A 26,953-nucleotide genomic window follows, 5' to 3' on the forward strand; every position below is an offset into this window, starting at 1 on the left:
CAAAAAGAATGGTACAGCTGACAGGAGATTTAGACAGATTCTGGAAAACAGGCAGGACTGGTGAGGCTCCACGTGTCCCCTATTTGACCAAGACAACTCACTTCCCATGCACAGAATTCACGGTGAGCTCGGGATGGTCCCTCCCTTGGTCTAACCCCTGGACCTCAGAGAGCAGTGAGGCAGAGGAGGGGAGGGACAGCACCTCCTTGGCCCTGCAGCTGAGTCGGGGGCACTGGGGATGCCCATTCCAGCCAATAATCTCATTTTCAGAGGGGAAATCAAGGATGATAAATGTGGAAAAAAAAAAGTGAGTGTGAGTTGCTCTAGCTCAGGGTAGCTGGGGTGGAGTCAGGCTGGCACCCAGGACTGCTATGCACTCCCCCTTGTAAAGCTACCCACCACCACCTATCCCTAAACCCCAAACCCCAAGGCATTAGCACAGCAGCACAACTTCCTGCCCTTTCCGAGGTGCTGTGTCAGATACAAAGCAAGACACATACAGAGCTGCAGGGTGACTCCTGGCTCCCTCTCTCGTTACAGTTCATACTTCCTTCAGATTTCTTCCCCCAGGACTGTTTACTCTGGAGCATCAGAAATGCCACTGGAACCAGCCATCCATCATCACTGACAGCTCCAGAGTCCCCAGAACCTGCTATGCCCCTGCAGGTACCCTTCGGCATCCTGGGGCAGCCATCCCATCAACAAAGAAAGGAGGAGAGCGACTCAGCAGATAATTGTTTAATAGAAACCAATCACTGAGTGTTAATGATTCTATATAAAATAAACCTTAGTTTAAAAATGTTTAAGAAGGGACACCCACCACAGGAGGTGATCACACACACTGAAGTTACATAAAAGCTGTTTGCAAACCAGCTAGGATCTCAGCCGAGGCCTGGAGAATCTTCAGCTCTTCTGTCCGCAGTGTTTCTACCAAAGTTAGTTGGCTTATCAAAGCCACGTCTTCATCTTTCATATGAGAGATCTGGAAGACATTTTTAAATTATTTTTTGAGTATGGTAAAATACACACAAACCTATAATTTAACACTGACTATTTTTAAATGCATCGTACCGTGGCACTAAGTATACTCACGGTCATGTGCAACTATAACCACCAACCAACCATCTTCTCAACTTTCTCAGCATCCCCAACAGAAACGCTGTACCCATTAAACATTAACGTCCCACTCCCCCTCCCCAAACCCCTGGTACCCTCTATTCTACTCCCTCTATATATAAATTTGCCTATTCCAGATATCTCACATAAATGGAATCGTGCAATATTTGCCTATTTGTGTTCTGGTTTATTTCACTAAACACAATCTCTTCAATGTTCATTAAAATTACAGTTTTAATCCCAGTGATGTTTTCATTCAAATAAGCTGATTCCTCATTTAATAAGGAAAGAAATGAAACATTCACTAAATGAAAGGGAAAGAGGACCTTAAAAACTTATTACCAAGAACCCATGCAGTAACTTTACTTATTAAAAGGTATAGACACATGTTAACAGTCAAAAAACACAGAGAGGGAGTTCCTGTCATGGCTCAGTGGTTAACAAATCCGACTAGGAGCCGTGAGGTTGAGGGTTTGATCCCTGGCCTCACTCAGTGGGTTAAGGATCCGGTGTTGCCGTGAGCTGTGGTGTAGGTCGCAGACACAGCTCAGATCCCACGTTGCTGTGGCTGTGGCGTAGGCTACAGCTCTGATTAGACCCCTAGCCTGAGAACCTCCATATGCTGCAGGAGTGACCCTAGAAAAGACCAAAAAAAAAAAAAAGCCAAAAACCAGAGATTACATCAGCATTCATTTATTAAAGCATTACCAACACCCTAATAAGGTGTACTATTCCCAAACAACAAGTACAACACGACTTCTTCATCAAAACACTTCTGTAACAAAGAGAAGCCAATATTCTAGAAACATACCTTCTGAAGCATAGCATTAGTCTCCTCTATGAAATAATGGCATATTTTCTGGGCTATGTCCAAACTTGTCTTTTCATGTGCATCTGAAATTATTTCCCCAAGAAGTACTTTTTTCCAACAGGTGCTAGAACCAAAATGGTCAACACAGTCATTTCAGCAGGTTCTCAGAAAGACAAGAAGGCGTTGATACTTCAACACAAAGCACACACTCTTCTCCGACCTTCCCAGGAGCATTAATAAAACTCATTCCATCAGCACAGTCCCTCCAACCTCGCACCACACACAGGTCAGGGGTTGAAGGAGACAAAGTCATTAAGAAGAAGGAACCCTGAGAATAAGATGTGAGGGGGTTGGCGGTGTTTGTAGGGAGGGATGAAGTTTTATTAGCATCTCGGGGAGCTCCCAGTGGTCTAGTGGTTAGGACTCCGCGCTTTCACTGCTGTGGCCCAGGTTCAATCCCTAGGCTGGGAACTGAGCTCCCACACCAAGTTGCTGCAGGCCACAGCCAAAATACATATATATATTTGTTACATTTACATATATTACATATATTTATTTATATACAATATATATTATACTTATTTATATATATAACATATGTACACTTATATACACACGTGTGTATATAATTATATATGCGTATATGTGTGTATATAACTATATACACATACATTTATAGATAAATATATGCATGTATCTTATATATGTATATATAAAGCATCGCAATCCTGTGTCTGGCACAAAAGAAGCAGAGTCACATCTACTAGTCACGGGAAAAGAACAGGGGACAGTCGAGAAGGTGAGTCCACAGCCAGAGGACTGAGGAGCAAAGACGGCAGTTTTTCTTTTCTTCAAGTGACAGTCTCTCCTAAAAATGGCAAACTGAACAAGACATGTTTCACAAAGTAAAACATTCTACAGATGGAAAGAGGACTCCACGGGGGGCCTTTCTCTACATCCTGGTTACTCCAATTTTACAGCAAGAATGTCTAGGAGATGGGGTCCAGTGGGCTGATGGAGCCACCTTTCTGCAGGCAGAACAGGGTAGGTGCTTCGGGGGCTGGCGGCGGGGGTGGGGAGCGGGGGGAGAGAAAGAGACAGATTCTGGATGCAGAGGAGGAGGTGGCCGTGGCCGTGGCCTAGGAGGGAAAGTGAGGTGACAGCTTCACAGAAGTTGCTTAGAAATTCAAAACAGCCAATAGCCACACAGGAAACAGAGCCTTAGACATCTTTAACTTTTGAGAAGATGGTGGCAACCCCAGGAACAGAGGGGCTCTCGGAAAAGGAGGGAAGGAAGGAAGGACATCACTATGGGCCAGGCACAGGGTCTCATATGTGACCATGATTTGTTTTCAGCTTCACAACTGCCCCGCAAAGAAAGCATTACGGGAGTTCTGGTCATGGCGCACCGGAAACGAATCCGACTGGGAACCATGAGGTTTCGGGTTCAATCCTTGGCCTCGCTCAGTGGGTTAAGGATCCGGCGTTGCCATAAGCTGTGGTGTAGGTCGCAAAAGAGGCTCAGATCTGGCATAGGTTGAAAACTAACTGTAGCTCCGACTAGACCCCTAGCCTGGGAACCTCCATATGCCACAACAACAACAAAAAAAAAAGCAAGCAAGCAAGCAAGCAATACGATCCCCACCCTAGGCAGCTTTTTTAGCTGGGAATCCAGAACAGTAAAGGACTCGCCCTAAGTGACAAAACTAATGAGGCAGAAACAGCACGCAAATACCCAAATGCTTTCTCTGCTGCCCCGCTCTGGGCAGAAAGAAGAAAAGAGGCCTCAGGATGACCTCTGGGAAACACCCAGTTGTTTATTTTATTTAATTTCCAAGGTATGAGTTCTTTGTCAAGAAGGATTTATTTATTTTTTTAAAACCAAACTCCTTCAGATTTTTTTTTTTTTTTTGTCTTTTTAGGGCTACACCCAAGGCATATGGAGGTCCCCAGGCTAGGGGCTGAATCAGAGTTGTAGCCACTGGCCTATGCCACAGCCACAGTCACAGTAACGCCAGATCCGAGCCATGTCTGCAACCTACACCCAGCTCACGGCAATGCCAGATCCTTAACCCAATGCGTGAGGCCAGGGAATCAAACTTTGTCCTCATGGATACTAGTCAGATTCATTTCTGCTGAGCCATGATGGGAATGCCTCCAAGAAGGATTTAAAGAAACTTATGTGGGTACCCATGAGATTTAAAACACAAGATGAATGGACAGGAAAAACAAGACAAAGGAAAGATGAGAGGAAGAGTGATAAGATACATCCAGGAATGAGTCAGTGATGAATTGCAAATTGCATGCCTTAAAGTCCTGCACACTTGGACGGACTTCTAATTTGCCTCTGCATTTTCTAGCAAACAATAAAGAGACAGAAATGGATCAGATACAGAATTCTGTGCCTGTTCAACAAAAACACATCATCTGCTGAGAAGAGACAGCTACTTCTGGCGTTGAGGACAGGTAGCAGTTTTTCTCCCCAAGTCACTACCAAAAAGGAAGTAAGTGGAGTTTCCTAGTGGCAAAACCGGTTAAGGATCTGGCGTTGTCACTGTAGTGGCTCAGGTCACTGCTGTGGCACGGGTTCCATCCCTGCCCTGGGAACTTCCTCATGCCAAGGGCACAGCCAAAACAAAAACAAAAAACAAAAAAGGGGAGTTCCCAATGTGATGGAGGAGAAACAAATCCAACTAGTACCCATGGGGACGTGGATTCAATCCCAGGCCTCGCTCAGTGGGTCAGGGATCTGGCGTTGTGACCTATACCACCATCTGACCTGTGGTACAGGTCACAGCCACGGCTTGGATCCCACATTGCTGTGGATGTGGTTGTGGTTGTGGCTGTGGCCAGCAGCTGTAGCTCCAATTCGACCCCTAACCTTGGGACTTCCACATGCCACAGGTGTGGCCCTAAAAAGCAAAAAAAAAAAAAAAGATAAAAGGAAAGGAAGCAACATCATACCCAGTAAGGTCACAGGCATGACCAGGTAAGCAGCATCCCAGGCACAGGCATGAGCACATGAGCAGCGTCCCAGACGCTGGCAACCAGGTGAGCAGCATCCCAGGCATTGTGCTAAGGGCTCCTTCCAGGCACTTCCTTGCCTAATCCTCCCAACAGCCAGAGATGGGCTTCGCCCTCGTTAGGAAGTCCTCCCCATGGTTCCTCTCGCCTGAGCTTTCGCTGAGTAACAGGCATTACTCCCTGACAAGGACCCAGGGCTGGGGGGTGCCTGGCCACATGCACAGCGGTCCTGTCACACTAAGGTAAGGACCAACCGCCTCTCAGGAATACAGAGCCTGACCCGGATGCTGCCTGCCCGGGGGGCTCCTCTACCTGCCTCCCATGAAACCACCCACGCCTATCCTCGGCCAGGGTCTGGATCTGCCCCTGGGGCAGAATCAGGTGGGACCCGTGGTCAGGAGCCCCATCTGCTCCCAGGAAAGACCCACCTGCTCAGAGCTGCCTCTAAGCAGCGGCCATGCTCACACTTCCTGAAGTGTTTACCCTGAACAGTGAGCTGAAGGTCACCAGGGGAAAAGGTCCAAGCGGAGACCAGTTCTCAGGACCATGTACTCTGATTATGGCTCTAAAACCAGAATTCCAGAAACGCTGAAAACCTCAAAGTGAACAATCACCACATGGGCAAGTTACACGGAGAATAAGCAACCCCAATATGCAATGGCATTCCTTTCCCCTCGGAGGCTGAGCACTTGAACGGAAGCCCAAAAATGCCAAGGTTACATCCAAATTGTAACTACAACTCGTGACCAACACTCATGAAACTTACAAATCTTCAGCTCCCAGACATAACACCTTCAGAGCTGTGAGTAGCCGCCAGGACGGTCCATCCCATCCAAATGTCAGATTTCTGAAGCAGAAACACAGTGACAAATCCATCATTTCGGTACTTCATTACGCCATGGTAAATGCCTAAAACCTTTTTTTAAAGGGGCCACTAAACATCATGCAAACCGCAGTCTCAAGTTACAAAAACAAGAGAGAAAAGTAAGTCTGCAAATACTTAAGAAAAAAGCCTGAGTAACAGAAAAAAAAAATTTTTAGGGCTACACCCACAGCATATGGACGTTCCCTGACTACAGGCTGAATCGGAACTGCGGCAGCAGGCCTACATCACAACCACAGCCACAGCAATACCGGATCCAAACCGTATCTGCAACCCACGCCAGAGCTTGCAGCAACACCAGATCCTTAACCCACTGATCGAGGCCAGGCCAGCGTCCTCATGGATACCATGTTGGGTTCTTAACCCACTGATCCACAATGGGAACTCTGCTGAAAATTCTTTCTGTTACCAAAAAAGTAAATTTTTTGGAGTTGCTACTGTGACTCAGCAGTAACGAACCCAACTAGCATCCATGAGGACACAGGTTCAATCCCTGGCCTCACTCACTGAGTTAAGGATCCAGTGTTGCCATGGGCTGTGGTGTAGGTCGCAGATATGGCTCGGATCTGGTGTTGCTATGGCTGTGGTATAAGCTGGCAGCTGAAGCTCTGATTAGAACCCTCGCCTGGGAACCTCCATATGCCATGGATAAAGCCCTAAAAAAACAAAAGAACATAAAAATAAAAATAAGAACAAAAAAGTCTATTTTTTTATTGGATAAGAAGCTGAACTCGGGGTGAGGGGACCACAGTGAGAGGGCACATGTCACAGGTCACTGTGAGATGAATGAGGAAGAATCTGGATTATCCTAAGGATGAAACAAATGGCAACCATCACAGCTAAGCTGGCCCCTATGCCACTGCTGCATTATTTAGAACTTCATTTTATCTCCAGAAGAATTTGAAAGGGAGTGTCTCAAGCCCTGTTTAGCCATGCATCGTCATGCATCATGAGGCTGGGTGACCCACAGCCAGCCTGGCCACATGTTAGAAATAAACACGCCGGTCTACCCATCAATGCATGTGGGGCCCTCCTGGAGCTATCATTTAACACTTCACGCTTCCATCTTATGTCACCCAAAACGTTTCCTGTCAAGGTACCTTCCACTTCTCATGGGCTCCACGACATCAACAAAATTACTGCACATAGTAAGTGCTCAGTAACCAGCTGTCTGTCACCAGGTGTGAGGCAGGAGGTTCCTCACACCTGCAGATACCCTAACCCTCTGTTTCTTCATCACTGTTTCCTGAAGGATAATTTCACAAAAGAAACACTTACTCTATAAAGTCATGATCCTTTAAAATGGAAATCTTTTTGTTCATCTGTTTATCTGTCGATGGAAGATATTTCACAAGTATATCTGCATTAAAAAAAAAAATCAGGCTGAGATTTAAGGTATAATTCAGACAAAAGAGTGGACGCTTCCTTCTCAGCTCACTTTCCTCCCCATCAGAATCAAGACGCATGAACAGGAGTTCCCGTCGTGGCTCAGCAGTTAACAAACCCGACTAGCATCCATGAAGATGCAGGTTCAATCCCCGGCCTTGCTCAGTGGATTAAGGATCCAGCATCGCTGTGAGCTGTGTGTAGGTCGCAGACACGGCTCAGATCCTGCATTGCTGTGGCTGTGGCATGGACCAGCAGCCGTAGCTCCAATATGACCCCTGGCCTGGGAACTTCCATATGCCACAGGTGTGGCCCTAAAAGTCAGAAGGAAAAAAAAAAAAAAAAGACACGTAAACATCTTTACCTTTCACACCAAAAAAATCTAGGCTTCAAGTCCAACTCAATGACATCATGATTTAGCCCTTGAAAAGCTACAAGAATTCCGAGGCAGGGGACAAAACATCACCACCGGAGCCCCTGCTCCCACAGAGCAAATCAACCAACAAAACTGGGTAATGAAAGCATCAGCAGGACCGATGGGAAGGTACACCCACCAAAAGTACAGGCTTTGTACAAACTGAGGAAATGTTTCCAAGATTCGGGTGTTCAAAGCTCAAATTCAAAACCGGCTGCATCTGCATATGAGTGATTGTAATCACCAACAATTGAAGGTGAATATGCAAAAATTAACAAAGCTATTTGGGGTGGTAGCATAACGAGGGATTTTTTTTTTCCATTTTAAAATTTCTTTTTATGTGTCTTTTTATTATTATATGCAAAAGTAACTGAAGGATCAATTTTGTTCAAATTATTTGGCAAATCAGTACTTCAGAGTCATCAGTCTCAAAGTGACTCTGACAATATGAGGCTAAGCTCAAAGCTACCCCTTTCTCAGAGCCCCAGCAAGGCCCTGGTTTTGCTTTTCTATCTCATTTTGAGAAAGAGCATCATCATTCTGCCTACACGATGGAGTAGGTATCACCTTGACCAGGTTTCTCTCTCCACAAGAACTTGGAACTCCCTCAAATTATACCCTCGGTAAACCTCTGGCATTTCTTCAGTGCCTAGAACACTTTTTCTCTGATGCTTCAAGGGAAGGGAGGGGGGAAAAAATCAGCCCTCAATGTACTATTTTTAATACTCTGTTTAGAATTTTTACAGCATAAATTTAATAGATAAATTATTATTTAAAAAACAGTAATGCCAATGATGATGGTAGGTAACAGAATAATATAAACGAAAGAGTTCCCACTGTGGCTCAGTGGGTTTACAAACCCGACTAGTATCGTGAAGATGTGGGTACAATCCCAGGCCTCGCTCACTGGATTAAGGATCCCGCATTGTCATGAGCTGCCATGTAGATTACAAACCTGGCTCGGATCTGGAGTTGCTGTGGCTGTGGTATAGGCTTGCAGCTGCAGCTGTGACTTGACCCCTAGCCTGGGAACTTCCATGCCTCAGGTATGGCCCTAAAAAAAAAAAAAGAGAGAATATAAGTGAATTCCTATTTTATCACTGCATTAAACTGCCAAAGCAAGAACTGTATAACATGTTTGTTTATCCTGTGATTGGTACAGTGCCTGACACACAGTGGGTTCTTCATAAGTATTTTTTACTTGTTGCTCTCTAATCCTACTCTTCAGTGACAATGTCTCAGGACAAAAATGTCCATATCTTACCATCTCTTTATACCCCATTTATATCCCTAGTAGTTTTCCTTTACTTTCCTTCTACTGTCTGACCTAATGCAACAAAAATTCTCTCAGTTTTCTTCAATATCCTCAATATTGATCAAAGCTTTGGTTTTTTGTTTTTGTTTTTTTTCTTTTCTTTTTATGGCTGCAACTGTGGTACATGGAACTTCCTAGGCTAGGGGTTGAATCAGAGCTGCAGCTACCGGCCTACACCACAGCCACAACAACACTGGATCAGAGCCACATCTGTGACCTGTGCTGCAGTTTGCAGCAACGCCGGATACTTAACCCACTGTGCAAGGCCAGGGATCAAACCTGTCTCCTCATGGATACTAGTCGGGGTCGTAAACCACTGAGCCACAATGGAAACTCCAGCTTTGTTGTTTTGACTTAACACTGAAGTTACGTGGTCAATAGAAGTAGGTTAGTCCTACCAAGGAGAAAATAAATGATAGCCATTTTACAGTTTTGCCATTTTTATAAAAACTTAAAATAACCACAGATAGGGGAAAAATTATATCATCTTAATGATCGGAACCGAAGTTAATTCCCACCTTTTGGGACATAAACACAAGCGTGTGGATTACGGGGGGAAACAAATCCGTATTCCAGGAGCAGACGGTGGTTACCATGAGGGCCGTAGCAGATGAATACCTCTTCGTGTTTTCTACAGCTGGTAGCCGTTCTAATTTCGTAACAACGGCTTTCCTCATTGAACGCAGCTTTCACCTAGAAAGGAAAATTGTAAAAGAAGTTTTCAAAGCAAAGCAGGAAAGCAATAAAAAGATTAAGTGATTGTATTCATTTAAGCTGGATGCAGCTTTCAAGCACTCATGGCTGAATTTATCCACAGGTGGAAAAAAATGCCACCTCTGCACTTTAGCCTCTTTTTTTGGCCTCAACATCACCCCACTGAGGATCAAGGAAGTCCCACCCAAGGGCTCTGAGGCTGGGCTAACACAGGACACCTGCCAACAGATAGATGACTGACAGCAGCTTAGTCACACGTGCAGTCTGGGGGAGGAGCCAGCACGCCGGCCAGGGCCACAGGGGGACTGCGCTCTGGAGCAGAGGGACAGCAGAGACCGTGGAAGCAGGCTTGCAGGGACAACAGGTGACCCCCTGGTTCCCATGGGTCACCTGTGATTTGCTTGTTTGCGTAATTTTGAGGGCTGGCAGGGAGGTGACACTCATTAGGCTGAGGACCAGGTAGGGTACAGCTAGTCCAGCTGACAGGACAAATGGCCAGGTGGGAAGCCTTGCCTGCTGGGTGGGAAATATCCGTAAGAACAGAGGAGTTCATGGTCAGGCCTTTGGGGCCCTGCAAGGCCCAGAAATGTCAAGGCCACACATGAAATTTCAAGTCTTAGACACACAGCCTTTGAGCAGCATGACACTGGTTGATACTATCATGGGATTTGGTCAGTTTTATTAGCTAATAGGTATAGAGGAGAGAGAGAACTAACTGCTCCCACAACAAGGAGTGGGGGCAAGCACCAAGGACTCCTTACCAAGCAGCAAATCCCAGCAAGATGAGGATGAGGAACAGGGGTTGATGCCACCTTGTGGCACCAACAAGAGATCAGGGCCATGGTTTGCAGGGTCCTATCAAAAGCCAGCTGGAGCATACTTTCAACCTGGGGGGGTGAGGGGTGGGAATCTTTTCCCATAAAGGGCCAGATAGTAAACATTTTAAGCTTCTCCAGGTTCCGGCGACCACACGCCCACAGGCTGTGGTCTGTGAAGCCCCTAGGCACACGTGTAAAATCACCAACTGGGACCATAAATGCACTAACAGCCCAATAAAAAAGTCATGCCAAAGGGGATTTACTGGGTCCCTGTGGCCAGCGTCCTGTTGCCCTACAACCTCTGACTTTGTTTCATCAACATCCAGCATAGAAACACCCACCTAACCTCGATCTCCTTTGCTTAATTTTGTTAGAATGCATCTTTCTACAGAAACACCAGACAGACAGGCAGGGAGGTGGCCAAGGCCTAGAAAGCACAGGGGGCCTCCCCCTCCCCTCAGACACGTGGACCAAGTGGGCAGCACCGATCTTCTCAGGGTGGCATGGGACCCGCCAGTGGCCCTCCAGCGCTCCCTGAATGGGGCCCAGGTTAGCTGACACACAGACATTCTTTGCCCTCAAAACCAGGCCTTTGACTTCCCTTGTGGATCGGGGGGGTTAAGGATCCAGTGTTGTCACTGCTGTGGCGCAAGTTCAATCCCTAGCCCAGGAACTTCTGCACGCCTCAGACATGGCCAAAAAGAAAAAAAAAAAAGACAGGCCCTCACCCCAGTGGGCCCTGCAGATGTAATCGCCTCCTTTATGCGCCAGAGGGGAGAAGCCTGGAGTAGAAGAAAGCTCTGATGCCCAAAGCAGAATTCCTGGACTGTTTCCCACAAACATCTATCCACCCATTCAGAAAAATATTACTGAACACCTACTATGTGCCAGGTCATGTACTGAGCACTGGGTTAGGGGGGAAAAAAAAAAAAAAAAGGAAAGGCAAAAGTCCCTGTCCTCTAAGACTGCAGAGCTCCAATGGGGAAAGAACAAGTCCCTTGATGATGACAGCAAAATAGATGCTGACAGCGATGTCCCCAAGAGACGAAAGCAAGGGAGCCTGGTCCCAGGTCTGGAAGGAGGGAGGAGGATGCTGTACCATGCCAGTGGGTTGCTGGTTCAGAAGATCCAGGGGACAGAGCACCAAACTTCTAGGGCCTGGAGAGCAGAGTCAGGGAGCAGGCTTCCAGGAGGGAAATGGGGTCAGGAGCAGAGCGGAGGCTACCTGACAGCAGGTAGTCTGACCAGTGGCACCTTGCCCTGTGGTTTCGCTCACTGTTCTAAGTCACAGGTTCTTCCTGTTAGAGGCTTTCCAGTTGAAACAGAACACGTGTTCTGTGGTTGACATCTCACCTGGACGGCGGGGCTGTGGTTCAGCAGATCCAGGTAGGGGGCGAGTGCACAGGTGTCGGGCTCTGTGGAAAAGCACTGCCTGGGCCGGTGCTTCATGTACACAGCCCGGGTGTTTACGGTGCACCAAGCCCACAGCAGGGCACTATAGCTAAAGATGCTCTCAACAGCCTCGGGAAACAGAGGCTGCAGAGAAGAGAAGAAGTCTCTGGAGGAAGAAAAGAACTCCCACACGCGGGTTCTCTGCTCTCTGGCCTTTGATTTCAATGGTCCGGGAAGGAGATTCACCACTTCCGGTTCCAAACAAACAGGGCAGGTGTAGGTCTTCGGCAAAACCTCCAGGTACGGCTTCCAGGGAGACTGATCCCCAGCATGCTTTTCTGAAACTAAAAAGGTGCACAGAGCCAGCAGCGGGGATGGAGGAGGCTGCCACCTGTTAAAATGAAAAGCCAGATTCAAAGAATTACGTTCCTTCAAAATATGGAGTAAGCAAGAGATGCAGACATCCTAGTGCTTAGTTTTGCTCCCAGAAGGACTGTGGCCCAACCATCACCACACTCCAAGTTCACCTAATGCACCCAAAGAGGGTCTCTCTCCCTCAAGCCTTTCCTCCCTGGATCGCGCCCTGATACAAGTGCCATGAACCAGTCATACCAGCACAAAAACCACCTCACTAACCCGTGTTCCAGTGTTTGCAAGAGATTCCTTTTGGTCAAAACCTGTTTGCTTCCAACCTGGTTCTCCAGCTTTAGAGCTTTTGCTGAGATTCCATTTGTTTCACTTGGTTAAGGATACAAAACTTGGGGGCGGGGGCGGGGGCGGGGGGGACAGCAAATGGTGGAAAGAACCTAGAAATGTCCCATCCAAAGCAGTAACCACTGGGTACACAGTGCTATTGCCATTTTAATTTTTTATTACATAACACTAAAAATTCAATTCCTCAGTCATACAAGCCATATTTCTAGTGCTCATCAGCCACATGTGGGTAGCAGCTACCATACTGATAACACAAAGTAAAACACTGAGAAAGTTCTATTGTAACAATATTAACCCAGACAGAAAACAGACTATGCTCATTATAGGCTTGTCATACTTCTAAAGCTCTTGTCTTAAATTTACCTATTCTATTGCAAATTGAACACTGCAGTATTTTTGTTAGCGATAAAGTGATCACAAGTTGTATGAATGCACTCAAAAAAGTTTTCATTAATCCTTCAAAGTCCAGAGTCCTATATTACCACACATTCTACTCAAAATTTCAGAAGGAACACAAAATGTTAATACTAAAAGCATCCCGTTGTGGCTCATCAGGTTACAAACCCAACTAGTATCCATGAAAACATAGGTTCGATCCCTGGCCTTGCTCAGTGGGTTAAGGATCTGACGCTGAAGTGAGCTGTGGTGTACGTCACAGATGCAGCTTGGATCCCGCATTGCTGTGGCTGTGGTGCAGGCTGGCAGCTACAGTTCCCATTCAGCTGCTGGCCTGGGAACTTCCATATGCCACAGGGGTGGCCCTAAAAGGAAAAAAATAAATAAATAAAAATAAAAAAATAAAAGCATCCCTGCCACTACTCAGGCCAAGGAAAATACATTGGCCCTCTTACAAACATAAACTGGGGGAAAAGTCCAGAACTTTCCCTGAGTTAAGAAACAATACAGGAGTTCCCATCGTGGCTCAGTGGTTAACGAATCCAACTAGGAACCATGAGGACGTGGGTTCAATCCCTGGCTGTGCTCAGTGGGTTAAGGATCTGGCGTTGCCGTGAGCTGTGGTGTAGGTTGCAGACGCGGCTCGGATCCCGCGTTGCTGTGGCTCTGGCGTAGGCCGGTGGCTACAGCTCCGATTAGACCCATATGCCGCGGGAGCGGCCCAAAGAAATAGCAAAAAAAGACAAAAAAGAGCTCTTCAAACCTGAAGGAGCATTCAAGCAAGTACAATAAGTGTAAAAATAAAAGAGAGTAAGTATCATTTGTCAAAACCTTAAAAACGCAGTTTACAATGAATTAAGAACCAACTTCATAGAACAGAGGAAACCTTTCAAATCATTTCAGATATTTACCGGCTACACAAAGGGGCTGGGTCCTCATGTGCTATGTTTTAGATGAGATCCTTGCCAGTGATACAGGCTTAAAAGGAAAAGCATCTGCACCAGTATATACACCAGCAGGTGTGCGGGCACTTACTTAGCAACGTACGGCCCTAAGTAGCTCCGAAGCACCGTGTCCGTGGTGAGCAGGCAGCTCTCAGGCAACGCGATAACCAGCTGTCCCTCCTTTGCCAAAAAGAAGGGAAGGTTTAGAACCCCTGGGTTTTGAGAAGGACCTACGTGAATCTCTTAAAGCCCCTGAGTCCACAACCAAAGACTAAGCACCCAGGGGAGCCCAACCACAGGCCACCGAAGAGACCACCACTGGACCGGCTCCCAGGCCCTGAGTCAGCAGGCAAGGCTGCTCCCGTGCCAGCCCTCCAACCCCAGCAAGAATTAAGGGTTAACCATGTGACTGGAACCGACCAACAAATAACCCTCCACCAGAAACGAAGGGAGAAACACTCTGACGACGCAAATCATACTGTTCCTTCATGTTCTTAGGCCAGGAAATACTGCTACCCACAGGCCACAGAAAGAAATCACTGGCGTTCCCGTCATGGCTCAGTGGTTTACAAACCCGACCAATATCCAGGAGGATGCAGGTTCGATCCCTGGCCTCGATCAGTGAGTTAAGGATCTGACATTGCCATGAGCTGTGGTGTAGGCTTGCAGACACAGCTCAGATCCTGTGTTACTGTGGCTGTGGTGTAGGCCTTCAACCCCTGGCCTGGAAACCTCCATATGCCCAGGGTGTGGCCCTAAAAAGACAGACAGACAGAAAGAAAGACAGACAGACAGACAGAAAGAAATTACCCTAAAAAATTCTTCCAGTATAGTCTGTGTGTCCAGTGACCACTCCCCGCAAGGGCCTACTCTCCACAAGTAGCTGAAGAAAAGGCAACCTATCCAGCACAAGGGTCCCCTTTGACCAAAAAAGGTAGTTTTCAGTTTCTCCCACACAGAGAGAAACATAGAAAGAGAAATTCAGATGTCAAGGAATAGATATGAGAAACCAATAAAGCACAAAGAAGCACAAAGAACCTGCTTTCATCTTAACTAGCACCTGAGCTGGTTAAACATCTCAGCCAAAAATCTCCTGGGTTCAATACCTTGTTTCATCTGTAAACCAAGACTGAGGTGGGGTGGTACCCTGCTCTGACATCCCATGACTTCCTGATTTTAAAAAAGCCACTTAACAGAATGTTCTGTATCTTGACTAGGGTATATTTCTTCATCATCAAAACTCACCAAACTGGACACAAAATCTACACATTTCACTGTGGGTAAAACACATTTCAATTTTCAAAAAGTTTTAACAAAAAAATCACATTTGAAAGTAGATGTAAAGCAACTGCCAATTATCATTTCATGACCTAAAAAAAAACCCACCTATAGGCACTGCTATATTCATGAGGTATGTTTGTCTCCCCTAAATTCTGCTTCAGAATAAAGTCATCTATCTCCTCAAAAACAAAAATAATGCACAACAAGATGAATGCATTTAATACTATTGAACTGCACATCTAAAAGCAGTTTAAATTTTATGTTACTTTTTTTTTTTTTGGTCTTTTAGGATCTTTTAGGGCCGCACCCATGGCATATGGAGGTTCCCAGGCTAGGGGTCCAATTGGAGATGTAGCTGCCGGCCTACACCATAAGCCACAGCAACGCAGGATCCGAGCCGCATCTGTGACGTACGAGACAGTTCACAGCAACGCCAGATCCTTAACCCACTGAGTGAGGCCAGGGATGGAACTCACATCCTCACGGGTATAGGAGGGTTCATTAACCACTGAGCCACAGCGGGAATGCCCTAAATTTCATATATTTTACCACAATTGAAAATGTTTAATAGAAAATTAAAATAATGTAACAGAATTACATTAAAAGCTACCATTCTTTAAGCTAAACATGTGTACACAGCTGGGTTTTATAGAAATTAAATTAAGGAACTAAAATAACTTTTCGATATGAAATTGAAATATGAACAAATTACGGAATTAATTTCTAGCTTTACAGAAAAGTGTGCAATAGATGTCCTTTAAGCAGTACAGAAGAACCAAAACAGACCCTAAAATGAGCTATACAGAACTAAAATGAGCACGACCCCACTGATCTCCTCACTCACCAGGTGAGAAGACCGAGGTCGAGAGGGTTCAGAGCCGTTGTCTGGTGGAAGGCAGTCCCGAGACAGGCTCCCAGGCCTCCTCCCTCCACTCGCAGTGTGGCCACGTTCTCTGTACTCTATGATGCCCAGATGAGAGCAGCTCCCCCTCCACCCTCGCCTCCCCTGGCACATTTAAAATATGACCAGACTTATAAAACCTGCTGCTGTGGACACTGCTAGGAGCCCAGCCCTACAGGCCCTCTCCCCTGCTGCGGTCCCGCCTGAAGGGGGCAGTGTCCCTTCAGCCAGCAAAGGAGCGGGGTTGGAGTTTCCTGGATGAGAGGAGGTCTGCCCTTCCTCACTCTTGGCTCCAGCCTGCAGCACGCGCTGCGGGAGCTACGCCCTGGAGCTGAGGGGCTGGGGCTCGTTCTAAGGACGCAGACATGGATGAGGGCTGGATGGCTTCCACTGGGCCACCCTGGCGGCCCAGGTCTGCCTATCCAGGGCAGAAGAAGCTTCCGCTCTGTTACTTTGGGCTTATCCTCATACACAGCAAACTTAAGTCTGACAGAACTGTATTCAAACCTATCTGTTAGGGAAGGAGAAAAAAAAAAGCCTGTATGTCTAAGATATTTTTAATTCATTTGGTTTTAACCACAAACGCTAAGCAGCAAAATCTACTTTGGGTTTCAATAGAAGAAAGAAATTCTCACCTGTAGGGATGTTTTGCTCATCAGCCCCCTTCCTGTACCTAAGAACAAACACAAAGACAGAAAAAATGGTAAATCCTACTAAATCTTCAAGGTCTTAGCGATACTATTTTGAAGAAAAGATGTGGGTAAACTTCAGAATTACGCGAAGCTGAGGCTAGGCGGCATCCTTGACTCCCAACGGAAAGAGGATCAAAACGTTATTCAGGAAATTGTTCCGACTTCCTCTTGGGTTTATAATCCTTGAAGGGCAAAGTTGGCTTCAGAGCGGACGCTTGAAGATCGCTGACTTTACACTGATGTGCGGCTGGGTCTGCTACAGGAAACTTGACACTGGCCCCTCTCCCCTGTGGCCTACCAGCTGGGGTGGGGTCTACTCCTAATGCACACCTCACCTCAGAGGAGGGACCCTCAGACCTCTTCTGTCCACTACCCCAGCCTTCCCCAGTAATTATCAAGAGTCTCCGACTGACTGACCAGTAAAGCCCACTCAGGTCCCACAAGCCTGAAGCCTACACCCTCCCCTTCCCAACAAGGCAGCCCATTCACCACACTCTCCTTGACTGGACAAGGGCCGGGGGGGACACCTAGGGCCAGCTGCTCCCCACCAGCCAAGGCCTGGGCCAGAGCACAGTCACAACAGTTAACTTCCCCAGCGGCCCTGCCAACACCGCCAACATCCACTTCGCCCCTCCGTGCCCAGGCTCCCCTCCTGCAACACAGTCAGATAGATGGCAGCCTTTCCGCCAGACAGAGGTACCATATGACCCATAGTTATACGGAGTCTCTCCAGTCATCTTCTCAAATTCACTGTTCTTGACTTTCTTCGCTCAGCTGGGAGGGAATATGATTCAGGAAAGATCAATGTCTGCAGGACTGATGGGAGCTCCTGGTTCAGAGGGGACTCGCCTTGAGTCCTCAGTCAGATGTCTGGCACGTTTGACTTGATGCGTCATCTCCCCACCCAGAAGCATACAGTCAGCTCAAACACATGGTTTTGATTTCAAGCACTTATTTAAGGAGTTCCTGTTGTGGCTCAGCGATTACAAACCCAACATAGTGTCCATGTCCTTGAGGATGCTGGTTCAATCCCTGGCCTCACTCAGGGATTAAGGATCCACTGTTGCTGTGGCTGTGGTGTAGGCTGGCAGCTGCAGCTCTGATTCAACCCCTGGCCTGGGAACTTCCACATGCCACAGGTGTGGCCGTAAAATGAAAAGAAGAAAAAACAAAAAACAGAACATACTTAATTGCTTCTGTGTATTCCACAGTGGAGCTGTGGACAGAGCTGGGTGGCCTTGTACACAGCCACAACCCACAGCAAGCTGCCCCAACTGTTATAAGAGAATGTTCTGGAAGAGAATGCTAACCCAAACTCCATCACAAGTTCCTCAATTTTCAGAAAACAATGTTCTCTTTGCTTGTTTATCTTTTCAGGGCCACACCAGTGCCATATGGAGGTTCCCAGGTTAGGGGGTGAATAGGAACTGCAGCTGCCAGTCTACGCCACAGCCACAGCAATGCCAGATTCGAGCCTCATCTGCGACCTACACCGCAGCTTGCAGTAACGCCAGATCCTTAACACACTGAGCGAAGACAGGGATCGAACCCGAATCCTCAGGGATTCTTAACTTAGTCGGATTTTTAGAATTCTTAACTCGATGGGCCACAACGGGAACTCCTCAGAAAACAATGTTAATCCAACCTCTACAGCAAGCTCCTTAACGTCTTGAAGAAAATGTTAACCTACCCTGTTCAGGTGACCATGGTCTCCTCCAAAACTTGGGGGGCACAGCCCCAGACCAGCTGAGACTGCTCACAGACGGCTGAGGTCTCCCTAAGGGCTCCTCTCCTGGAACCACCCACCAGGGAACTAGCAGCTCCTCTGGATGTTCGGAACAGCTTCCCCTTAGAAAACTGCAGCCTGCATGCCTTGAAAATCCCACGAAATCACCCTAAGTATGTGGGTGGGGACATTACAAATCATCTTCCTTATAAAAACACAGTGAAGCAGTTCCCTGGTGGCCTAAGGGTTAAGGATCAGCTGTTGTCACTGAGATGGCCTGAGTTCATCCCTGGCCTGGGAACTTCCTCACGCCGTGGGCTTGGCCAAAAAAATAAATAAATACATTTTTAACATATATAAAAACATCTAGTGAAGACATTTCCCTCAGGTCTAAGTACCAGAAATACCTGCACTTCTGATGAGTGAAGTTAATTTAGTTTTGTTTACAGAACACAAAGATTCGGCTAACTGATCACATCACATTGCGCTGCTGGAAAGATGAATCGAATGTGTAGTTCACCTGTCACAGGGGTACAAGATTTCATAATCATGCCTTTTGTGTTATCCTTATCCCTGCCTCCATCTTACTTTTCAATTCTCATTTCCATTTTACCTTTTTTTTTTTTTCCTTTTTTTCAGCTACACCTGCGGCATATGGAAGTATCCAGGCCAGGGGCTGAATCAGCTACAGCTGAGGCCCACGCCACAACCACAGCAACACTAGACCCAAGCCACATCTGCAACCTACGCCGCAGCTTGTGGCCATGCCAGATCCTTAACCCACTGAGCAGGGCCCGGGATTGAACCCACATCCTCACAGCGACAATATCAGGTCCTTAATCCTCTGAGCCACAACAGCAACTCATTTCCATTTTTAACTCTTCACTTTATTTCACCATTTTGCAATTTCTATCCATAAGCCACTTCAGTGTATTTTCAGAATAAGGTAAAGTACAAATAAATATTATAATACAAGGTAAGAAGCCTGCCACACAGTAGAAGGTGTGCTCCTAGAGAGAACCGAGCCCACCTGCAAGAATCAGCTCTACCTTCCTCTCACCTGGGCCCACATGGCTCTCCTGTGAGAGGGACATGCCAGACTTACCTGGAAAACGAGCAGGTATTAAGTTTGTATCTTCAAAGTTCCTATCTTTCAGCCACTTCTTCAGCTCTATAAATTCAGGCTTGTAGCTCTCATTCACTAACCAAGAGAAGGAAGAGAAAAAATGATGATTAAAATCACTCTATAGGAGTTCCCATCATGGCACAGCAGAAACAAAACAAATCCGACCAGGAACCATGAAGTTGCGGGTTCGATCTCTGGCCTCTGATCCAACATTGCCGTGAGCGGTGGTGGAGGTCACAGATGTGGCTCGGTTCTGGTGTTGCTGGGGCTGGGGTGTAGGCCGGCAGCTACTGCTCCGACCCCTAGCCTGGGAACTTTCATGTGCTGCAAAAGAAGCCCTAAAAACAAACAAACAAACAAACAAAAATCACTCTATATTAGACCACCGTTTAAAAAGTAAATCTCTGATGCACTGTCTCGCTCTTAAGAGGGAATACGTTTTAAAACATGAGCAAGTAATGCAAGCTAAAATAGAAAAACCATATGGTCATCTCAAAAATGCAGGAAAAGCATCTGATAAAATCTAACATTCATTCCTGATAAATACTCCCAGCAAACAAGGATAGAAGGGAACTTCCTCAACCCAACAAAAAAAATCTAACAAAAAAGCCAGAGCTGATATACTTAAGGATGAAAAGCTATGTGCCTTCCCCTAAGATCAGGAACAAGACGAAGATGTCTCTTCTCTCTACTTATACTCAACACTGCACTGGTGGTTCTAGCCAGTGCAATAAGGAAAGAATAATAAATAAAAGGTATCTATTATAGGTTGAACTGTATACCCCAAGATTCATACGCTGAAATTCTAACCCTCGGTACCTTAGCATATGACCTAATTTAGAGATCAGGTCTTTACAGCGGGAACCAAGTTAAAATGAGGTCATCAGAATAGACCCTGATCCAGTATGACTGGTGTTCCTCATAAAAAGGGAAAATCTGCACAGACATAGAGGGAAGATGATAAAAGAAGCATAGGGAGAAGACAGACATCTACAAAGCCAGAGAGAGAGAGACCTAGGACAGACCCTTCTCTCACAGCTCTCAGCAGGAACCAATCCAGATGCCACACGCTTCATAGATGAATCCTCAGAGCATTAATGAAAGTGAAGTAAGCCATTCACAAAAAGAATAATACTGCATGATTCCACTTACATGAGATATCTGGGACAGTCAAGTTCAGGGAAACAAAAAGTAGGACGGTGGCTGCCAGGGGCTCAGGGGAGAGGGCAATGAGGAGTTATTATTCAATGGTATAGAGTTCCAGTTTTGCAAGATGAAAAGAATCCTGGAGATGGGTTGCACGGCAATGTAAATGTACTGAACTACACTTAAAAACGGTTAAAATGGAGCAGGAGTTCCCTTGCGGTGCAGCAGGGTAAGGATCCAGCATTGTCACTGCTGTGGGTCAGGTCACTGCTGTAGCGCAGGTTCGATCCCTGGCCTGGAAAATTCCTCCTGCCACAGGCATGGCCAAAAAAGAAAAAAGAAAGGGAGTTGATGTTGGGCAGGAGTTTGAATATCACACAAAATGGAATGAGCATCCCTGGAGTTTCCTAAACCAAAAAGACTAACTGACGATGGTCCCTTGGGAAAGTTGGGCTGACGGTGATAAACGGAACCACCAGAAGGGAGCAGGGAAGAAAAACAAGGATGTGGTAAACCAGCAAAGAGCATTACATCAGCTGAAATCATCTCTGGCCAGGACAAGGAGGGAGAAGTTAACGTAAGAAAGGCCAGGCAAGAGTGAGTAGGACATGGGCTACGGCGGGCAACGAAGGATAAACAGCCGGAGGTGTTGGCATGAACATGCTGGAGGCCCTCTAGGAGCAGTGTGATTCATTTTTACCAAAAATAACAAAGTTGCTCCATATGACACAAGGCAGCCCAAAGAGAAAATAATAATCATAACCGCATTTATGTAGTACTCTCCAGCTGGCCAAGCACTTTCACATATAGTATCTCATTCAGACTGGGTTACATTGAACTTGAAATGACAAATTTATACCCAAATATTGATATCTGTATTCCCACAAGAGTTTAAAAATATATAATGGCACTACTAAAAAGAATATTATTTAAGAAACATTCTCTATGAACGCTGCCCACTGTGCCTTTGAGAAAAGCTTTGTGTGTCCACTAATACCAAACAACCAAGGATTCCTTTTATCATCACTGGCATCAAAAGAAGCAAAACTGGGGAATTCCCATCGTGGCTCAGTGGTAATGAACCCGACTAGTATCCATGAGGATGTGGGTTTGACCCCTGGCCTCGCTCAGTGGGTTAAGGATCCAGCGTTGCCATGAACTGTGGTGTAGGTCACATATAAGCCTCGGATCCAGTGTTGCTGGGGCTGTGGCGCAGGCCAGCAGCTGCAGGTCCAATTCAACCCCTAGCCTGGGAACCTCCATATGTCATGGGTATGACCCTAAAAAGACCAAAAAGAAAGAAAGAAAAAAAGATCCAAAATTATACCTCCTCTTGATTCAGAATTCCCAAAGAGTTTTCGTCTTCTGATCCGGCTTGTTCTTCCCCCTCCCTTCTTCATACTATAATTTGCAGTTTCTGCTTAATTGCCCAATTGAAAATGAAAAGGATTTTCTTTGCCTTTCTTGCTCTTCGTATGATAATTACTGTTCTCTGTACCTATAAGGATTTAAACATACAAATATAAATTATTTGGTAAATCGTTTCCCTAAAGTGTTTTTGCACACAAATTGTTCACACTATGAGATAGACCATGAACCCTGGTACACTAGTGGAATGCTCATTACATCAGCCCCTCTAAAACAGATTTATCTTGAAGCAGGTCCTACTGTATGTTGACTAACGATGGAAATCCTCAGAACTGATTCACAAGTGTGTGCTTTGGTACTTACACATCTCAATGCCAATTACCAGTTACTAAGTACCAACCTAACTGTACTCTGAATAAACAGTACCCATGAAATCCCATCTGCTATGAAGTCTTAGAAAAAAAAAACAAAAAACAAAAAAACCTCTTTTGGTGGGAAGTAAATAATGGTTTGTTCTTAAAACCAGAATCCTGAAATAAGTATAATTAAATATGGGTTTGCCATAAATTAGGGGGAAAATGAGAGCTACACTGCAGACAAAACAAAGAGATGATTATAAAATCTAAAATGACTACTACAGGAGTTCCCTTGCGGTGCAGCAGGTGAAGGACCTGGTGGTATCACTGCAGCAGCTTGGATGGCTGCTGTGGTGAGGGTTCAACCCCTGTCCTGGGATCTTCCACATGCCCAGGCAAAGCCAAACAAATAAATGACTACTACAATTTCTACATTTTAATTCCTAGGAAGTATAAAAATGAAATCCAGGAGTTCCCATTATAGCTCAGTGGGTTAATGACCCAATGCTGTCTCCATGAGGATGTAGGTTTGATCCCTGGCCTTGCTCAGTGGGTTGAGGATCCAGCTGTTGTCAGAAGCTACGGTGTAGGTTAGAGATTCGGCTCAGATCCAGTGTTGCTGTGGCTGTGATGTAGACCTACAGCTGCAGCTACAATTCAACCCCTGGAGAGGGAACTTCCATATGCCGCAGGTGTGGCAGTGAAAAGGAAAAAAAAAAATGAAATCTATTAAACACACCAGCATTATACAGGGAGTGGAGTATCACAAAGCTATTAATAGGAAGTATGAGTTAAGATGTAAAAATGTCCAAGATAAATTACAGGAAAAATAAAGGTGCTGCTTGTTCCTGCTGCGGCACAACAGGATATACAGCACCTCTGTGCAGGTTGGATCCCAGGCTGGCTACAATGGGTTAAGGATCTAGCATTGCCACAGCTGTTTCATAGGTCACAACTGCAGCTAGGACCAGATCCCTGGCCCAGGAACTCCACATGCCACAAGGCAGCCAAAAAGGAAAATAATAATAATAATAATAATAAAGGTGCAGAACAAATTCAATAACCCCTTATGGGTTTGCTTTTCTGTACATTTTGTTTATAACACAAGATTTGAAGGACATTCGAAAATGCGTAAGGGGAGGGGGCTTTTACTATTACTTTTGTATCCACTATTCTGCGACTTATGTAAGCACCTAAGTGACATAATACGAATATTACAGTATGTGCATATATGTGCATTTTAACCACACAACTATTGTTAAAAACTACTGGACAGAAATGAATAATGAGACACTGACCCCAGGCCCTATCACTATTCTACTCCAGCACAGGAAGGTTCACTGAGCTACCAAAAGTTGGCGAGTCGGGTCCCAGGGCCAACCGCGGCTCGTCCCCTCTGGGTCCCCAGCGTTCAGCCTGCGTCCCCGACCTGCCTGCGCACGGGTCCCCGGTGTCCTGAGAGCGAGCGGTGCACATGACGCCAGGGTGACAGCACGGCTGGCGGCACTGTCCTAGCCCCCCAGTCCTCAGACCCCAGACGCTGGGACACACAGGGCACCTCCGCAGCCCCCGCCGTTTTCCAGCCGCTGGGGAAGAGGCGAGAGGGGTCCTCAGGCCCCAGCTGGTTACAAACTCGCGGCCTCAGGATCGGCTTCTCGAGTCGATATTCGCTAAATGAGCGATTTCGAGATACGGGGAGGGGAGTTCTGTAAAGTGCGTTCTAAGTATGATGGGGGTAGGCGATTCAATCTTTTACACTGAAAAATTAAAACGTGGAGAGCTTAGGCACCTGCCGGCTCCCGTTACCCGGGCAACGGGAGGCCCCGCCCCGGAAGTCTTCCCAGAAGTCGTTCCGGAAGTCGCCCCAGAAGTCGTTCCGGAAGTCGCCCCAGAAGTCGTTCCGGAAGTCGCCCCGGCTGGCCTCAGCCGCACTCCAAAATGGCGGTGAGAGGTAGCGTGGAAACACAAAACAGCATGCTAGCTGCTCCCCAGTTAAAGAAGGGAGCCGAAGCTGCAGGGGGTCCGGCGGAGCGCCGCCAGGCCCGCCTTGAGGGCGCACTCACCCACGTCTTCAGTCGCTCGCGGAGCCCTCTTCCCGCCACGGGACGCCGGGTCCGCGGAAGACTCCACCTCCTAGCGTGCGCCTGCGCATTATTTACCGGAAGCCAACAAAAACAGCAAACAAAAACAAAAAACTCAGGCCTAGTAGTTAAGAAAAGGCAGTGGCTGTGGGTGCAGAATTTGCGCTCTGAAATGCTGACCTGCAGAGTCTTTACTTCCTTAGTTCTAGGGGTGGAATCGCTAAGTACGAGCGTCCCAGGACAGATCCCACCCTGCGCCTTATTAGGCCAACTTCCTCCTCGCCCTGGGGGCTTGCCAGCTGGGGCCACCTTTCCTTGGCCAACTTCGCTTCGACCCCGCCCTTCCTCGAGCCAACGCCTCACCGTTGCTAGGCAGCCCAGCCGCCCTTCACCTTGCCAGCTCTGTTGGTAAAGCTGGCCAGGATCACCCTTACAGGAAAATTAAAATCGTTTATGTAAATACTCTTCCTTACAGGAGATAAGCTCAGTTTCTGCCCCCACCCCCACCTTGCTTATTGACTTGCTTCCAAGAAAGTCCAGTATGGAAAAGAGGGGAAAATAACTTTATAGTGGACCCATGATTCAGTGTTATCATTAAAAAAGCTCTTTCTAATGTTCCGCAGTGCCATCCTTGGGAAATTGGCTATTCATCTCTTAGTTTATTTCCTCACAATCTCAAGATAGTTGCTGCCACTCCAGGCATCATATTCTCACACAAATACATTCAAGACAGGAAGAAAACGTGCAGATAAAAGAGGTATTTTCCTTTATGCCAAGTGATCAAGGTTAACATAATCAGTAATGAGTCATGGTGATTGCATGTTTCCCAGAGATAGGAAAGGTACTTCGCTTCTGTGGTATTACTCTCCAAAACCCATACCCCAGTTCAGTAACAGAAAACTATTTGATCTACTTTCAGCTATAACATTTGTGCTGTTGCCTATGCTTAGTCATGCTGGCTCTGCATCTTTGCGTCCTCAAGCAGTGAAAGAGTGTGTTCTGTAGCCTAGAATATATATAATGGCCTTTTCTCAAGGCCCTGACTCCCAGGTTTGAACTTTAAACACATAACACTTTTTATTCATATAGAGACAAAAAGTTGCAGGACAGAAAATAACATTTTTCTTGTTGAAGGTTTACAGGAACGTCATGACCAGATCTGTGACCAAACTCAACTCCATGTGCCCTACGCAGTGAGGCCCCAAACGTGGGAGTTGGGAGCAGATGAAGATTTATTGCAGGATCATGCAAGGAGACAGGTGGTTAATGCCTTAAAAAACCCTAACTCCTTGAAGTTTTTCAACAAAGCCCTTTTAAAAAGCAAAGTGAAGGACGTAATGACAGTAAAAACAAAAATAAACAAATGGGACGTAATTAAAAGTTTCCGCAGAGCAAAGGAAATCCTAAAGAAAATGAAAAGACAACCCACAGAATGGGAGAAAATCATTGCAAATGAAGCAACTGACAAGGGATTAATCTCCAAAATTTAGAAACACCTCCTACAGCTCAATACCAAAAAAAAAAAAAAAAAAAAAAGCCCCATCAAAAAATGTGCAGAAGATCTAAACAGACAATTCTCCAAAGAAGACATATGGATGGCCAAAGAACACATGAAAAGATGTTCAACATCACTCATTATTAGAGGAAGGCAAATCAAAACCATTATGAGGTACCACCTTACACCAGCCAGAATGGCCATCATCAAAAAGTCTACAAACAATAATAAGTGTTGGAGAGGGTGTGGAGAAAAAGGAACCCTAGTACACTGTCGGTGGGAATGTAAATTGGGGCAACCATTGTGGAAAACAGTATGACGATTCCTCAGAAAACTAAAAATAGAACTATCATTTGATCCAGCAATCTCACTTCTGGGCATCTATCCAGAGAAAACCATGACTTGCAAAGACACATGTACTCCAATGTTCATTGCAGCACTATTTGCAATAGCCAAGACATGGAAACAACCTAAATGTCCATTGACAGAGGAGTGGATCAAGAAGAGGTGGTACATATACACAATGGAATACTACTCAGCCAATAAAAGGGATGAAATAATGGCATTTTTAGCCACATGGATGGTCCTAGAAATTATCATGCTAAGTGAAGTCAGCCATAAAATGAGACACCAACATCAAATGCTTTCACTGACATGTGGAATCTGAAAAAAGGACACAATGAACTTCTTTGTAGAACAGATACTGACTCAACAGAATTTGAAAAAATTATGGTCTCCAGAGGAGACAGTTTGGGGGGTGGGGGGATGTGCTGGGGGTGTGGGTTGGAAATCCTGTAAAATTGGATTGTGATGATCATTGTACAACTATAAATGTAATAAATTCATTGAGTAA

At 46.1% G+C, this 26,953-nt stretch overlaps 1 protein-coding gene across 5 annotated transcripts; it reads right to left on the reverse strand.

Annotated features, from left to right (window-relative positions):
• Positions 1-723: 723 nt before the first annotated feature.
• SETD4 (SET domain containing 4) lies at positions 724-24,870 on the reverse strand. Of its 5 annotated transcripts, none has more exons than XM_047796096.1 (11): positions 24,588-24,870; positions 22,128-22,298; positions 19,634-19,729; positions 16,746-16,783; positions 14,020-14,108; positions 11,836-12,265; positions 9,544-9,643; positions 7,113-7,194; positions 5,718-5,798; positions 1,928-2,051; positions 724-982 (listed from the first exon to the last, which is right to left on the reverse strand). In XM_047796096.1, exons 2-11 carry the CDS (start codon positions 22,198-22,200, stop codon positions 848-850), a joined length of 1,248 nt encoding a protein of 415 aa, XP_047652052.1. In that variant the 5' UTR covers positions 22,201-22,298; positions 24,588-24,870; the 3' UTR covers positions 724-847. The 5 variants fall into 5 exon arrangements, with proteins under 5 accessions (XP_047652052.1, XP_047652020.1, XP_047652045.1 ...); XM_047796064.1 differs by having other exon boundaries at positions 9,469-9,643; positions 24,588-24,869; XM_047796089.1 differs by having other exon boundaries at positions 9,469-9,643; positions 24,786-24,857.
• Between the last annotated feature and the right edge of the window lie 2,083 nt (positions 24,871-26,953).

The sequence above is a fragment of the Phacochoerus africanus genome, chromosome 1, assembly GCF_016906955.1.
Source record: "Phacochoerus africanus isolate WHEZ1 chromosome 1, ROS_Pafr_v1, whole genome shotgun sequence".
In the NCBI taxonomy this organism is placed as follows: Eukaryota; Metazoa; Chordata; class Mammalia; order Artiodactyla; family Suidae; genus Phacochoerus; species Phacochoerus africanus.

Coding starts and splice junctions, on each gene's coding strand:
- SETD4 (XM_047796064.1), bottom strand. CDS start 22,200: ATGAAGAAGGGAGGGGGAAGAACAAGCCGGATCAGAAGACGAAAACTC. Junction 2,052..5,717: donor TGTCTGGGAGCTGAAGATTT/GTAAGTTTCATG, acceptor TTTTGGTTCTAG/CACCTGTTGGAAAAAAGTAC. Junction 983..1,927: donor CTAATGCTATGCTTCAGAAG/GTATGTTTCTAG, acceptor AATGTCTTCCAG/ATCTCTCATATGAAAGATGA.